We start from the raw sequence: 13,339 nt of genomic DNA, 5'->3' as shown, positions 1-13,339 counted from the left end.
TTTTATATTTACCTAACTATATTTTTATAACGATAGTAAGACAATTTAAATTGTAAACAAAGTCGGAAGTTTGAACAAACGTTGGAGATCTTCCCAAACATTTTCAAAAGAAAGACCCCGACGTTTTTTCATCTCCGACAGATATAAATAAATGTAGTGACTCAGAGAAATCAATAATTAATTACCGCTCGTCAACCGAATAATTACCATTCGAAGTATTAGTTATCATTTTGTCAAACGAAGAATTACCATTTTGTCAACCGAAGAATTTTATATCCGTCAGTCTGTCAATCAATTGTCAATATCGAAATCGAGTAAGATTTGAATAAATCATTACATATTGTTAATTTACTTTCGAACAACTTTAATCCTCTCCCGTGCCAGTATTCCTGCACATAGCAACTTAGCCGAAAGTGGAACTTATTGCCAGTTGCATTAAACGTCAGTTAACGCTACCTTCTCGTCGGCAACTAAATAGAACGTAACAATAAGACGTTTGCACGATCACACATTTCTCCTCTTACCTAACCTATGCGCGTTTCTCCCACTAAGAGCGCTGGAGACGAGGTGTGCTGATAATGCAGCCGTTCATCACGAGAGGTCCTTATTTCCAGTGTACATTTTTTTGACAGGACTTCGCCTGACGATATCTCTACTAATCTCTTCTTCAGAATCACAGAAATAAAACTAATTTCAGTTAATTCCTCGTTATATTCCTTTTTTAATTTTACCACCTGTCGATTGATCATTATTAAGGTTATTAAGGTCGTTGAATTTGTGTCTTCACAATATATAAACATATTGAAAAATATAGGGTGCAATTTAAAAAAATATTGATGACCTTGAAATCCTGTAACGAAATGATCATGATCGTTGTATAGTGCGGAAATAATCGCTAATTATGAACATGTCACCAAGAGGAAAGATAATTTTAGAATTGCGTATGAAAATTAATAGTTTCCCATCGCGCCCTTATTCAAATTGTTCCTAGATTAGTCGATCGGATGATACATGGAATCATTTATTTTGTTTAAAATACGTTTTGTATTATTGGATAAAACGAAGAGGTTAGTGTTAGTGACACCGAGTGTGGCAATGTTTTGACTAATAGCAGTGCAGTTACGCGTAGATCAGCCTTGTCGAAAATGATCAAGAAAAATGAGATTTTGTTTGTGTTTGCATCACTTTTAATAATTTTTTGCGAGCAAACTTCTTCGGAATGTAGACAATTAACGAGTTGCTCGTGCATGTTTCCAAACTGGCAGGGGTACAGTTTGATGCCGCTGGTTAATTCAAGGTCGGTGGATCGAATATCCTAACCTCTTCATATTTTGTTCGTTAATTTTTATCCAAAAAGAAATCTTTTCTTTTAGGTCTATAAATAGTACCGAACAGAAATGCACTTTTTTCTTCCATCCTTGTACAAATAAGCGACTGTCGAACGATCAAATGAGCGAATGTTATAAAGATGGTGCTTCTGTAAGGAAATGTTTAATTAATATGCTATGGAATTTTCTCGTTTGCTCTAATTCTATTATCGATGTCATTCAACGTACAACGATTCACGATAGTATTTGAATATTTTTAGAAAGCTTTTATGAACATATTGTACAAAACATTGTGAAAATTCATTGGTACTGTAATATGTAATGACACACTACTACTATCATGATTCCAGTTGTGCGCCACATGCAACAACAATACTTTTGTGCTGGGTAAAGCAGAGGAAACAAAGATAATTATAGAGAGTGACGAATCGAAACCACCTGTTTTCATGTTTCATCATGAGAACTATACAACAACAATAGCCCTGTCATGTTGTAGTTCATGTGAAACACACTTGTACGTGGAATCTCTCAATAAAACTAAAGAATATGTAAGTTTCAAATATTTTAAAAGGAATAGACAGGTGTTCCTCTTGATTCTCTTAAACTCTTGCATTTTTGTTTCAGCATCTACTCTTAACGTCTATTTATGCTTGTAAAACATTGATGCACTCTAAGGGCCTTTCCATTGGTTCTACATTGCTCATTTATCTCTTTGTGATTTCTGGAATATACTTTATTGGTGGAGCACTAACTTTGAAGTTCTTGAGGGGTGCAACAGGTTGGGAAATGATGCCCAATCATAGCTTCTGGCAAAGCCTTCCTTCACTCGTTAAAGTAAGTTAATTAAGACACGATTTAGGTTTTTTTCCATTTGTTTACCCTTGCAAACAATTTAATATTATATTTACAGGATGGAATCACCTTCACTTTTAACTGTTGTCGTCTAGATAGCTACGAAAGAATATAAATTTACATTTTCTATGATTATATTTTAGTATGTTTCAAATGCAATGAAAATTCATAGATTATTGGAGAAAGTATTTAGTTGGCTTAGCTAGCAAACGGACGCGTAAATAACTTTTTAGTTTACTGGTGTAGAATTGTCAATGACTGTAATTTCTAAGGTATATACATTTCTCATGCCTTCTTGGCCCATGTGTGTGTGGATGTATTGTGTTTATCCTATGAGAAATAATGCGCGCGGAGATTGTTGTAAATGCTGGTAATTTTGTGATACATGTAATATTTTATTAACGAGTACTAGCAATATAAAAATATAAATACTTGTGCGTATACATATTAACGTATACACATACACACATGCACGTACGCACGCATACATATATATATATATATATATATATTTTTGTATATTTTTAGTTTTCAATACATGTGTACGTATGTAAGATTTATAAAGATGTTTAATTACATGTGATCATAGTACAGGTGTATTCACCAGAAACACAACTGATTTGTGTTTCTTTTTCCTACATTTTCGATTGGAGCAATAAATAATACGTATGCGAACAGAGTCCAACATTGTATTACCCTTATATCTGCATAGATATAATTAATCTACATATTGATGTAACAAAAATGTAACTTGATTTGCGTGAAACTGAGTCATATCGAGTTTTAAAATACTGCGCTTTTCTCTTAATTGAACAACATGGGCTTTAGAAGGATTCGATGCTGTCAACACGTACGGAAACTTCTTGATCGGTTTGAATCACCATCCAGCTTCCGCTGGCGTTCAAGTTGCAAACGTTGATGCCTTTTGTAGAGAAAGCGTTCACAATTTTCGCCAGATCTTGGACGTTGTTGGTTTGATACAAGGAGACGTAGTTCCCTAGAGCGATTCCATTGCCGAATTGTGCATCATTCAGCGAGAGCAACAGTGGTTCATTGTTACGGACCGTTCCTGGATAAAATTGAGAGAGAAATAGACCAAAACGATCGAAATAAATATACTGAGAACGTCAAGAACGATAATACATTGATAAAAAGTGTTTTATTCTCATCTTACCTTTGATCTGATGACCTTCAGCTTCAACAACGATTGCTTCCCCATCAGTCGACTCTTTGTGACTTCCTTTAACATCAATGCCTATGTCCTCAGCTAATATAGGTGCACTTATCAAGTTCAAACCGTTCTTCGTTTGCCCTGATAAAATTCCAACGAGAACGGCTGTGTGGACGAATACTTTTTCTCGCATGCTGACATCACCAACTGTTTGACTATGTACGATTATATTCAGTTTCCCTTTCAAGAACCGACCGATCAGTTGACCCAACTTTTTCGACAGTTCGATCCACGATGCGTTCTCGTCTGACATGGCAGCGTGCAACATTGGTGCATTTACGATTCCGGTAACTGCATATTCTGTCGATTTACCAGATAATGCTAGAAATTGCTGGGCTATCTCTTCGGCCACTCGCTTCTGAGCTTCCTCGGTACTTGCTCCTGTAAGTCAACATTGAGTTACAACGAAGTTACAGGTAAAAATAAAAGATAACAGTTATTTGAAAAATATCATTGAAAAAGGTTATTACCTAAATGAGGAGTAGCGATGACCTTGGGATGTGCGATTAATTCAAGAGTGACAGGGTTTTTCGGTGGTTCTTCAATAAAGACGTCCAAAGCTGCTCCAGCGCAGTGATCTGACTTTAATGCATTCAGCAACGCTTCTTCGTCCACGATACCACCGCGAGCAACGTTTACAATACGTATTCCCTTTTTACACTTTGCCAAAGTCGTAGCGTTAATCAGATCTGAAACAAGGTGTATGTATTTGTAAATTAGTTAATAGAATGCGAATAGGTTATTTCTTCCAAATATTTCGTTCCGATACTGTAATGAAAATAACTGAGAAAAATTTCAAAGTACTTCTTGTCTGAGGAATAAGCGGCGTATGTACGGTGATGTAATCAGCTATGGGCCATATCTCATCTAAAGTGAGCTTCTCCACACCAATCTGGTTTGCGATTTCGCACGTGAGTAGAGGATCAAAGGCGATCACACGCATGCCAAACGCTTGCATTCTCCGAGTCACTTCGCGACCGATTCGACCCATTCCGAGCACCGCAAGTGTTTTTCCAGATAACTCGAAACCGGAATACAATTTTCTGTCCCATCGTCCTTCTTTCAACGATTGAACCGCCTGAGGAACGTTACGTGCCAAACTAGAGATTAACGCGCACGTCAACTCGCAAGCGCTGATGCTGTTTCCACCGGGTGTACTGAAAAAAATGCATAATTGCTTAGCATTTTATTTAATACATCGTTGACCGAGCGATTTATAATATTTATTTGGAATATTTAATATTTCCAGTCAAATTAGCCTTAGATTCAACATAATGTGCCACCTGAAATTTTATTGCACGAATTTGCCAAAATCATGTTCAACGATAAATCCTATATATGTTTACCACTTTGCATTTGTACAGGTTTGGTTATCTGCATCTCCAAAGTTGCTGAAAACAGTTTTTTTCATATTTCAACGAACGTAATAATCAGGTGACAAAAAGTTTCGAATGAAAGAGATAATATCGTAGATGTAAAGAATATCTATGAAATGAAACGTTTTTCAATCGTTAATTATTCTTGTAAAATTAAATCTACGAAGTTGAGAGTTGGTGAAAATCTAGCTTACGTCATTCTTAAAAAATGTGCCAAATTTCGTCGTTAAATATTTATTAGTTTTTTGCAAAGTGTTATTTACAGTGTTAAGTAATATTTACTATTCCTCATACATGTTATGATATTTACTACTCCCCATAACGTTACTCGACCTTAGGTTTCGAGATATTCGCAAAAAAATACCCCAATCTTAACGCGCGATGTTTCATCCCATAGATATTTCCAATATCTGCAAGCCTCGTTCGAAGCTTTCTGTTTTTGTTCCTCAACATGATTTTAACAAATTCGAACAATAAAATTTCAGGTATGTACCATCTTTAACACAATGTGATCCTTCTTGTGGCTAATTTGTCTGGGTTATTATGCAAAAACTAACGTCCGTGGTTGAGATAATTGTTCTCGTCGATCAATTATCGTGAGAGTTAACGAAGTTACAGTAACAAAACAGAACAGAGAGTAAGCGGACATACTTCAACACGATGACTCCCTTTCTCGTGGCAGCTTGAAGATCGATGTTATCGACGCCAGTGCCAGCCCGGCCGACCACGCGAAGCTTTGGACAACTAGCAAACACATCGTTGACCACCTTTGTCTCCGATCGCACGATCAATCCTTCGTGATTCTGTTTCATACGTATAATTATGTGAATAGTACGTTACTTACAGCGAGTGGCGAAAATATTAGTATACATTTAGACATTTTGTTACGTATTATATTATTATATAAAACATTTTGAAATTTCATTAGCACTGTAACGAGACACGGCTACCTTAACTGTTGGTCAAATCTGGAACGGATCTGAAAATGTATACAATAGAAGTTACAAGTCGCAAATACCGTCAAAATACACAATACACAACATACACAACAAGCCACAATATATAACGAGACCATCTTTAGCCAATTGTTCGCTAAGTGTATGTTTGCAATAAACATACACTTTTGTAATTTCTAATAAGCACGATAAAAGCATCGGCAAATCAAATGAAACTTACGATACGTCGATGAGAGGAGCTTTCTAGAGAAACCATTTCGACAAAATTTTAATCCTATCATTAGGATAGTTATTAACCTAAACATGATTCCTTTTACTGTATGGCGTTACTTATCTGTAAATATCTGGCAATTTTTCAAGACCTTGCGTCTGAAAATTTTTTATTCAAGTTATTAAATTACGACACTTACGTTTTTACAGTAGAAACTGCCCATCATGTTTATTAACTGATAATTTTTTCAGATTTTTCAAAATGCTGCGTTATACATAAAAAAAAAATTACCGTTTTTTACTTGACGGGCATGTAACAGTGACCTATGTACAGATTTATATAACTGATATAACGTGCACATCGTCTGAGTATTATCATCGCATGTAATTCTAAGTAGCTTTATTTTTATTAAACGAATGAATTTTAAACTGTCCTACCTTTTACTAATCGCTGTCGATCGCAGTATTTGCTCAACTATTAGCTCAACGGCGAATATTTAGCTGAGTATCTCAGCAGGTCTCATAACGTGTGCGTAGCGTGTATGTAGCATGCGATGAATAACGAATTATCGTAACGATATGCCAACAACACCCAATAGGTAGCGCGACTGCCGTTTGCACATTCGCATCAAAGTGTTTTTTTATTCTCGTGCAGCCATGTATTATTATCTTGTTTTTTCAAGTAACGCGAGTTTATATTGCTTTCTGAATTCATTATTTCTGCCAAGTATAGCACTGCCTGAAATATTTGGTAGGACCCGGTAAGAGTGATTTTCGGTAAGAATAAATCGTTATTTCAAGAAAAGTAACAACACAGTACAATTTCAAGCGAGATCCCGACATATTCACAGCAAAATCTACAACTTCTATACAGAGTACATATCAAACCCAATTGACTGCCCGGGAATAGAAGGGCATTTTTCATGCTCATATATCGTTGCGATAACCTATTGTTTATCGCACGTTAGATACATGGCACGCATTATAAAATCAGACAGCGATAAAGATTAGCAAAAGTATATTTAGTCATTTAATAAAAATAGAACTATTTAGAATTGCATATAATACTCGTACGATATGCACGTTACATTAATTATATGAATATATGTACACAGGTCACTGTTACGTGCGTGGAGAGCTAAAAGCTACCATTTTGAAAAATCTGAGAAAATTAATAAACACGACAGACTGTACTTGTCTTCTACTGTAAACACGTAAATGTCATCATTTAATAATTTCGATACGAAAATTGGCATTTTCAAACTTTTCCTAATTTCCCCAAGAATTGGTATTATGCGTATTCAGCTATGCTATTATAATCACGACAGTCGTGTCTCGTTATAGCGCTAACGAGATTTCAAAAAATTTCCCATAATGCACACGATATATCGATGAAAAAAAAATTGTGTGACAAGCGTTCGAATATTTTCGCGAACCACTGTAAATGCGCTCTTCACGCTCGTCCTGTTAATGATAAGCAGTGGTGGATTCAGGTGCCTTTCGCAAGTATGTTTTCCAATCTTCCTCTACGAGATCTAAATTTGCTTGTAATTTATATTTTAATATCTTTGATACCATAACTTAAATAATCCAATTCGCGTTATGTAATTAAATTAATTAGCAAGTTGTCGAGAATGTGACATTTTTATATTTTGTTGCTCTTGAGGATTCGCCATTGATAATGGCCTGTCGGGAGCTATCACGGAAATTGCATGTCTACGGGCGCACAATAGGAGAGAGGACTCGGCCGACACAGATAAGTACAACGACCCGTGTAGCTAAACCGGTATTCACGTTTGTCGACCGAACTGGATCTAGCCGGTTGCACCGACTTCGATGTACGCGGCAATTGATCGAGATCAAAGAAAAGAAAGAGAGACGCGAGAACGGGAATAAAGCGGTTTACACACGCTGAAATACGTCTGCGATAGTTCGATAACATCGACGTTCGAGTTTCATGAAACCGCGTAAAGTGGAACTCACAATCAGTGCAGTGAAACGAAACTTTACAAACACTACTTACGGCTTCATTAACTTAGATAAAACAATAACTTCACTTTTCTTTTATTTGGGGATTAAATTCGCAGCATTATAATTAGCGATTAGCACAATTTTTTTCCATTGCATATACTGCTATGGAGGTTTTGAAAAAATAGTCACAAGCTTCCTGTACGAGAAAACCAATTACTTGGGAAAATCGTTCTTCTGGAAGAGCGATGGATATATCTGGGTTATATCAACTCTCGGCGATTAAATTCAGTTATTTGAATGTGAACTCGGATTTTACGTACTCTAGCTGTGAATATGAATGTTTGTTCCCCGGCGAGTTCGGATAAATGAAGTTACATCGTAGTTTGTAATCTGATACCTATATTCCAATACTATTGCTATTATCAATAATGTAAGCTATTATTAAACTCTGTTGAGCTATTATTAAATTTCGCATAAATGTATGAACATTCGTAATCTACCAATAAACATATTATGATGTTCAATCCTCAAGACTGAAAATTCGGCATTAATGTCACGTTTTACGCCTATTTGAAGCTTCTTTACATCAGTATGGGACCTTGCTCGCCGATTAAGATGGAAGATTCTCTTGCTATTGCTAGATGATTCAATTTCGTTAGTCGTGTTGCAAATCACATCCTTGTTTAGATATAACCGGGGTATGGCAACCATATCTCTCTTTGATGACAAATTACACGTATAAACAATCGTGTTTGTAATATCGGTTATCGTTAGAGTGTAGTCGTTGACACCTTCTCCGACTTAACTAGGAAGAGAATTACCCTGTGTAGATCTATCGACGAATAAGGAATACATAAGCTGCATCTAATTGTGACGAGAATTTTACACGTTACTACTTCCACCAGATTAATTGTACGTGAACTATGATATGATTAATCTCTGTTTCCATTCTACTGCCTTTCAAAATGTAGTTTATGTGAGAAGATTCCATCAAAAGTTCGACATAGTGATAGTGTACAAATATTTATGGTAATTATCTAACCCACCTTTCCAATTTCAAGAATTTTTCAATATGTTGTAGAAATGGACATTTTGAACAACTCTATTCTTCACATGAAACCGACCCTTGGCCTTAGTTCCCAAGATATTTGCGAAAAACTGCCCGTACCAATATAATATATTTTGCCTATAATTAATTGTACACCCGTTACAACACGACGCGGTGGGAGGATAAAATAGCATCTAACTCAAATCTAACAAAAAATGTGCTAATAATGTGTCTATATGTGACACGGTCACAAGCATAGCCGACACGTTTGTCGCCTCGCTCAATTTCCGTTTATATAAGCTACAAACAAAACACAAGGATCAGGTTTGGATTAAGCGTCATTTTATCCGGTCGTTTATTTATTAATAACTCGGAAACTAAGATCGAGCGGCGGTTTCATGTGTAGAAAAGAATTGTTGTATTCAATAATCATCGAACTCGATGAGGTGACTGAGATATTGATATTTATCATATTTCTTCCATTTTGTGTACGTTGAAAAATGATGAAATACTAGACAGAACATTTTAATTAGGAAAAGCAGAATTCTAGTTTACGCATCTTGTTACAACCTGAGTCACGAGAAATCTCTATGCATGCGTCGCCATATTACAACGTGCGCAGTCGACTGTGTACGCAGCATAGGGGGAAAGTGCAGCTAAGCCTAATCGTCGCTAAGACTAAATCGAAATGGCGTAAACCGGTTTCTCCATTCGAAGCAAGATAGAAATGTACATTACCGTGTACTTGCATTTGCGAAAAAGCAATAATATAATCGAAGGTGGATGAAAATTGGTTCTGCGAACAGTTGCCTCATAACAGTGCTAAGAAAATTGTTAATGCCTCATATAATGCACGTAATACATTCACAAAACGGGGCTACAAGTGTTTGACTGTATTCGTAACCCTATGTCGAAAATATCAACTTTTTGATCGAATTGCATCAGGTGCTAAATATTTATACGCATTAGTGTAAATAGAAAGTATGTATATAGATCGATCGTGACAATTTCATCGTGTCTATGTACAGAAAACAAAAGAAAGAAAGAAAGTTTCGATTAATGAAAGATTGTGTATACCTGAAGCTCTTTTATTAGTTCCTCCTTTGATAGCTTGTATTTAGTGGTGACCGGAATACCGTGGCGAACAAGTAGTTCGCTGCAACACGCGTCCACAGGATCGCTTATGAGAACGCTTCCGAGTGTGCCGAACATGTTATCCTTGAACAAACAAACAGAACCCCTGAGTGTATTTCTGCCATGTAGATTTACATTAGATATAGCTAACCCACGTTCGTGTTCTCCACGATTTCAATAGCTTGTGTTCAATATACAGAGTGATTGCAAAATAATGGTACAATAGTGCTCGTTTAGCTCGTCAACGTGTTCACTGTCACGGTAGTCATCGATGACCTATGTTTCTTCTTTACAAAATTTTTTAGGTGCGATTAAAATAATATACACTTCATGGACTAGAAAATTTTCAACAATGTGAATGACCTAGATAACATTACCAGACAAAAGTGCGTAAAATTATTTTATTTCAATTAATATACGCTTTTACATTCAAATTGTTCACGAACTACGAAATGCCCGTAAAATTCCACTTGTTACTGAATGCGATGGATTTGATTCCCGTGAAATGAGAATTAACCAACAGTTATTACTCACATACTCTGTAATTTCGACCAATCGCGGGGAGACGCAGTCGCGAGGAGAGACGTCAACGAGAGTCGTAAATTCCCGTTACGATTATACTAATCGACACCACGAGTTGATCGATCCCCTGATTTCCGTTAGGATAATAGGGGTGATTAAGTTTATATAACACTGTGATTCACAGAATTATAAAATATATATTTCCAACACTTAGACTACACTGTTGAGTAGATACAAATCGTCGATAACAGCTTGTCGCACGAAGATGAGATAGCTATGAATAGTAGAGCAAGGTTCGTACAGTCGAATTTCGTATGTTATTGGACGTAGCACTAGAGGATACTTGATAGACGTTAGATTTTGATGCTAGACTTCGACGTTGTAGTATGTAGAAGAAGTAAGTTGACTTGACCTAGCGGTGTTGACGAAATAAGTTAACTTGACCCTCCTGATGGAGCAGGAGAAGTCTGCGACTTAACCCTTCTAGAGTTGTAGGAGAAGTGATGAGTAGGAAGCCTCCGACCAACGTGGTTCGTGAGTGACCTTATGCATGGGAAAACCCAGCCTGTTCTACTAGATAGATGTTCAGTTTTTCCTAATGGGTGCATACCCGCTTTCTCCGTGTTTTTAACTGCGCCTAACAAACCCAAGGACCTCTCTAAAAACCAGATGTGCGTCGAAAATATTTTTAGCCTTAAGAAATCTTTCAGGACAGCGGATCGAATGAAGATACATGTGTACACAATGAAAGAGAAAAGTTATGGTTGGTCCTTAGGTTTATCGAGGGTCGAAATGCCGTCACGCAGGCCATCGGCTACCCGGTGGCGAGAGCTGCAGCGCCGATGTTTTAGGCGACGTAACATACTCTTTAAAACAGAAAAACTTTTTTAAGTTTGGACGGAGCAACTTGAAATTTTTTGACAAGTTAGAAGAATTAGTTTATTCGACGACGTATAAAAATAGTAAAAGTCACTATTTAGAACTTTTTTATCTGAGCCTGTAATGAAAATTCAAATAATACGTTTTCTAGACTTACCTCGGTCATATACAGTTTTATATAGAAATCGATTGATGTAGAAGCAAGCGACAGGTATAAAAAAATGTATCAAAACTCATTATAATTTATTATAGCCCGAAAGTCGCGAAAAACTACGATTTTTCATCAGTTTCAACCATTTGTAGATCATAGCAACGTTAACGGTTTTCGATAACATTTTAAACACGTATACAAATATAATTACATAAATCTACGAAACATATTATTTAAATCCTCATTACAGGCTCAAAGAAAAAAGTTGCGAACAGTGACAGTTGTTTTTTGCACGTTATCTAGTAAATTAATTTTTCTAACGCCTCAAAAAGACTCAAAACTTTGGTTCGATTTAAAGAAAGTTATCTAGTTTTAAAAAGTTATGAGAGTGACTACATGTAAACGTCCACGTTGAAAGTGTAGATAGAGAATTGTGCATTCACGGAAACTATCAGTATAGAACGCATTACCAGAGGTAAATATTAAAGGTCGTTTCATATTACACGGTTACCGTCACGTGACGCCAACATAACATAGGTCGGTGGCATTCAATAATAGTATAAACGAGGTCTTGTTTAAAACAATTAGAATATCTGTTTTTTAATATCTTATCATGCCGATACCGGTGCCGTTCTGTAAGTAACGTGTTTACACTAGTTCCTACCATACAATATAAACATCCGTATTTGATAACCCAGAAGAATGTATCTCTGAATCGAATGGTTCCATAAGCGTACCGTCTTTCAACAGATGATATAACAGTAGCTATAAAATATATTTACACATAGTTTTATTTATTGTAGCATTTACATACTAATTAACTAAATTGAAGTATATTAAATGTCATGTCATTTAATACTGTTTTCGTATGAATACAAAAGTTATATACTATGAAAACAATAAAAAATCGTGCTATTGGAGAATAAGTTTATGTGCGAATATCTTCGTATTATTTAGTAGTATTACACTTTTATATGATTACAAAAATTTGGTACTAGGAACATGAAGTATAGAAACTGACAAAAAAATATGTACATTTCATGCATGATCGACGTTACATGTAAATAATGCATGCAACGTTGATTTGATTGACAGATACATACCTTGTAGAACGCCTTTCAGTGTCTTCGAACGTGCGTGAAGATTCGTTGGAAACGTAAACTGTCCGTTTGACGATTCAACTGTAAACTGCCTGTTCCTTGGTGATTTATCTTCTTATAGGGGTCTCCCCACTCTCCATTCGCTCGAAACTCGAGCGTCTACCGTCACTCTTACTCTTGTTATTTACCGGATTATTGCTCTGCATCAAAAAGCAAATACTGTGTCGAAAAGATCGTGATACTATTTCGTGTTCTACCTATTTGTTGTTGGAGTATTCATTTAGTTGACATATGATTCTGGTGATTCACGAGTGAATTTTGGAGTATGTTTGGCTCACCAAAGGAATGAGTAACTTATTTTGAAGATTATTGTGTACGTTCGTAAAAGGTATTATACAAATTTATTGAGATTTTTTGGCAATTACATTATTTTTGTATTTTTATAAACATAACCTAGGAAATAGAATCACAAAAAGTACTTACATAAAAAGTAATAGAAATAACAGGAAATATTTCGTATTTTTGTGAACATAACCTAAAAAATCTTAAATATGTGAAATCTTAAATCCTAAAGAATCTTA

The 13,339-nt window shown here is 35.9% G+C and overlaps 2 protein-coding genes across 2 annotated transcripts; one reads left to right on the top strand and one right to left on the bottom strand.

Moving 5' to 3' along the window:
* Positions 1-618: 618 nt before the first annotated feature.
* On the top strand, positions 619-2,855 carry LOC138188107 (uncharacterized). The gene is made up of 5 exons (XM_069129591.1): positions 619-1,297; positions 1,374-1,479; positions 1,679-1,876; positions 1,953-2,162; positions 2,239-2,855. The coding sequence occupies exons 1-5, from the start codon at positions 1,146-1,148 to the stop codon at positions 2,293-2,295; spliced, it is 723 nt and encodes a 240-aa protein (XP_068985692.1). The 5' UTR covers positions 619-1,145; the 3' UTR covers positions 2,296-2,855.
* On the bottom strand, positions 2,555-12,849 carry LOC138188087 (D-3-phosphoglycerate dehydrogenase). Its single transcript, XM_069129549.1, has 7 exons — positions 12,762-12,849; positions 10,050-10,190; positions 5,439-5,590; positions 4,216-4,568; positions 3,882-4,100; positions 3,355-3,792; positions 2,555-3,249 (listed from the first exon to the last, which is right to left on the bottom strand). Exons 2-7 carry the CDS (start codon positions 10,182-10,184, stop codon positions 3,005-3,007), a joined length of 1,542 nt encoding a protein of 513 aa, XP_068985650.1. The 5' UTR covers positions 10,185-10,190; positions 12,762-12,849; the 3' UTR covers positions 2,555-3,004.
* Positions 12,850-13,339: the final 490 nt, after the last annotated feature.

This window comes from Bombus flavifrons, chromosome 16 (genome assembly GCF_040668555.2).
Source record: "Bombus flavifrons isolate JBK064 chromosome 16, iyBomFlav1_principal, whole genome shotgun sequence".
In the NCBI taxonomy this organism is placed as follows: domain Eukaryota; kingdom Metazoa; phylum Arthropoda; class Insecta; order Hymenoptera; family Apidae; genus Bombus; species Bombus flavifrons.
This window is presented reverse-complemented; position numbering and strand designations above follow the sequence as displayed.

What these genes read in the sequence shown, in the direction of transcription:
- LOC138188107 (XM_069129591.1), top strand. Translation starts at nt 1,146, where the DNA reads ATGATCAAGAAAAATGAGATTTTGTTTGTGTTTGCATCACTTTTAATA. An exon ending in ATGCCGCTGGTTAATTCAAG is followed by an intron (nt 1,298 to 1,373) that starts GTCGGTGGATCG and finishes CTTTTCTTTTAG; the next exon opens with GTCTATAAATAGTACCGAAC. An exon ending in GCCTTCCTTCACTCGTTAAA is followed by an intron (nt 2,163 to 2,238) that starts GTAAGTTAATTA and finishes TTATATTTACAG; the next exon opens with GATGGAATCACCTTCACTTT.
- LOC138188087 (XM_069129549.1), bottom strand. Translation starts at nt 10,184, where the DNA reads ATGTTCGGCACACTCGGAAGCGTTCTCATAAGCGATCCTGTGGACGCG. An exon ending in GCTTATTCCTCAGACAAGAA is followed by an intron (nt 4,101 to 4,215) that starts GTACTTTGAAAT and finishes ACCTTGTTTCAG; the next exon opens with ATCTGATTAACGCTACGACT. An exon ending in CATCGCTACTCCTCATTTAG is followed by an intron (nt 3,793 to 3,881) that starts GTAATAACCTTT and finishes GTTGACTTACAG; the next exon opens with GAGCAAGTACCGAGGAAGCT.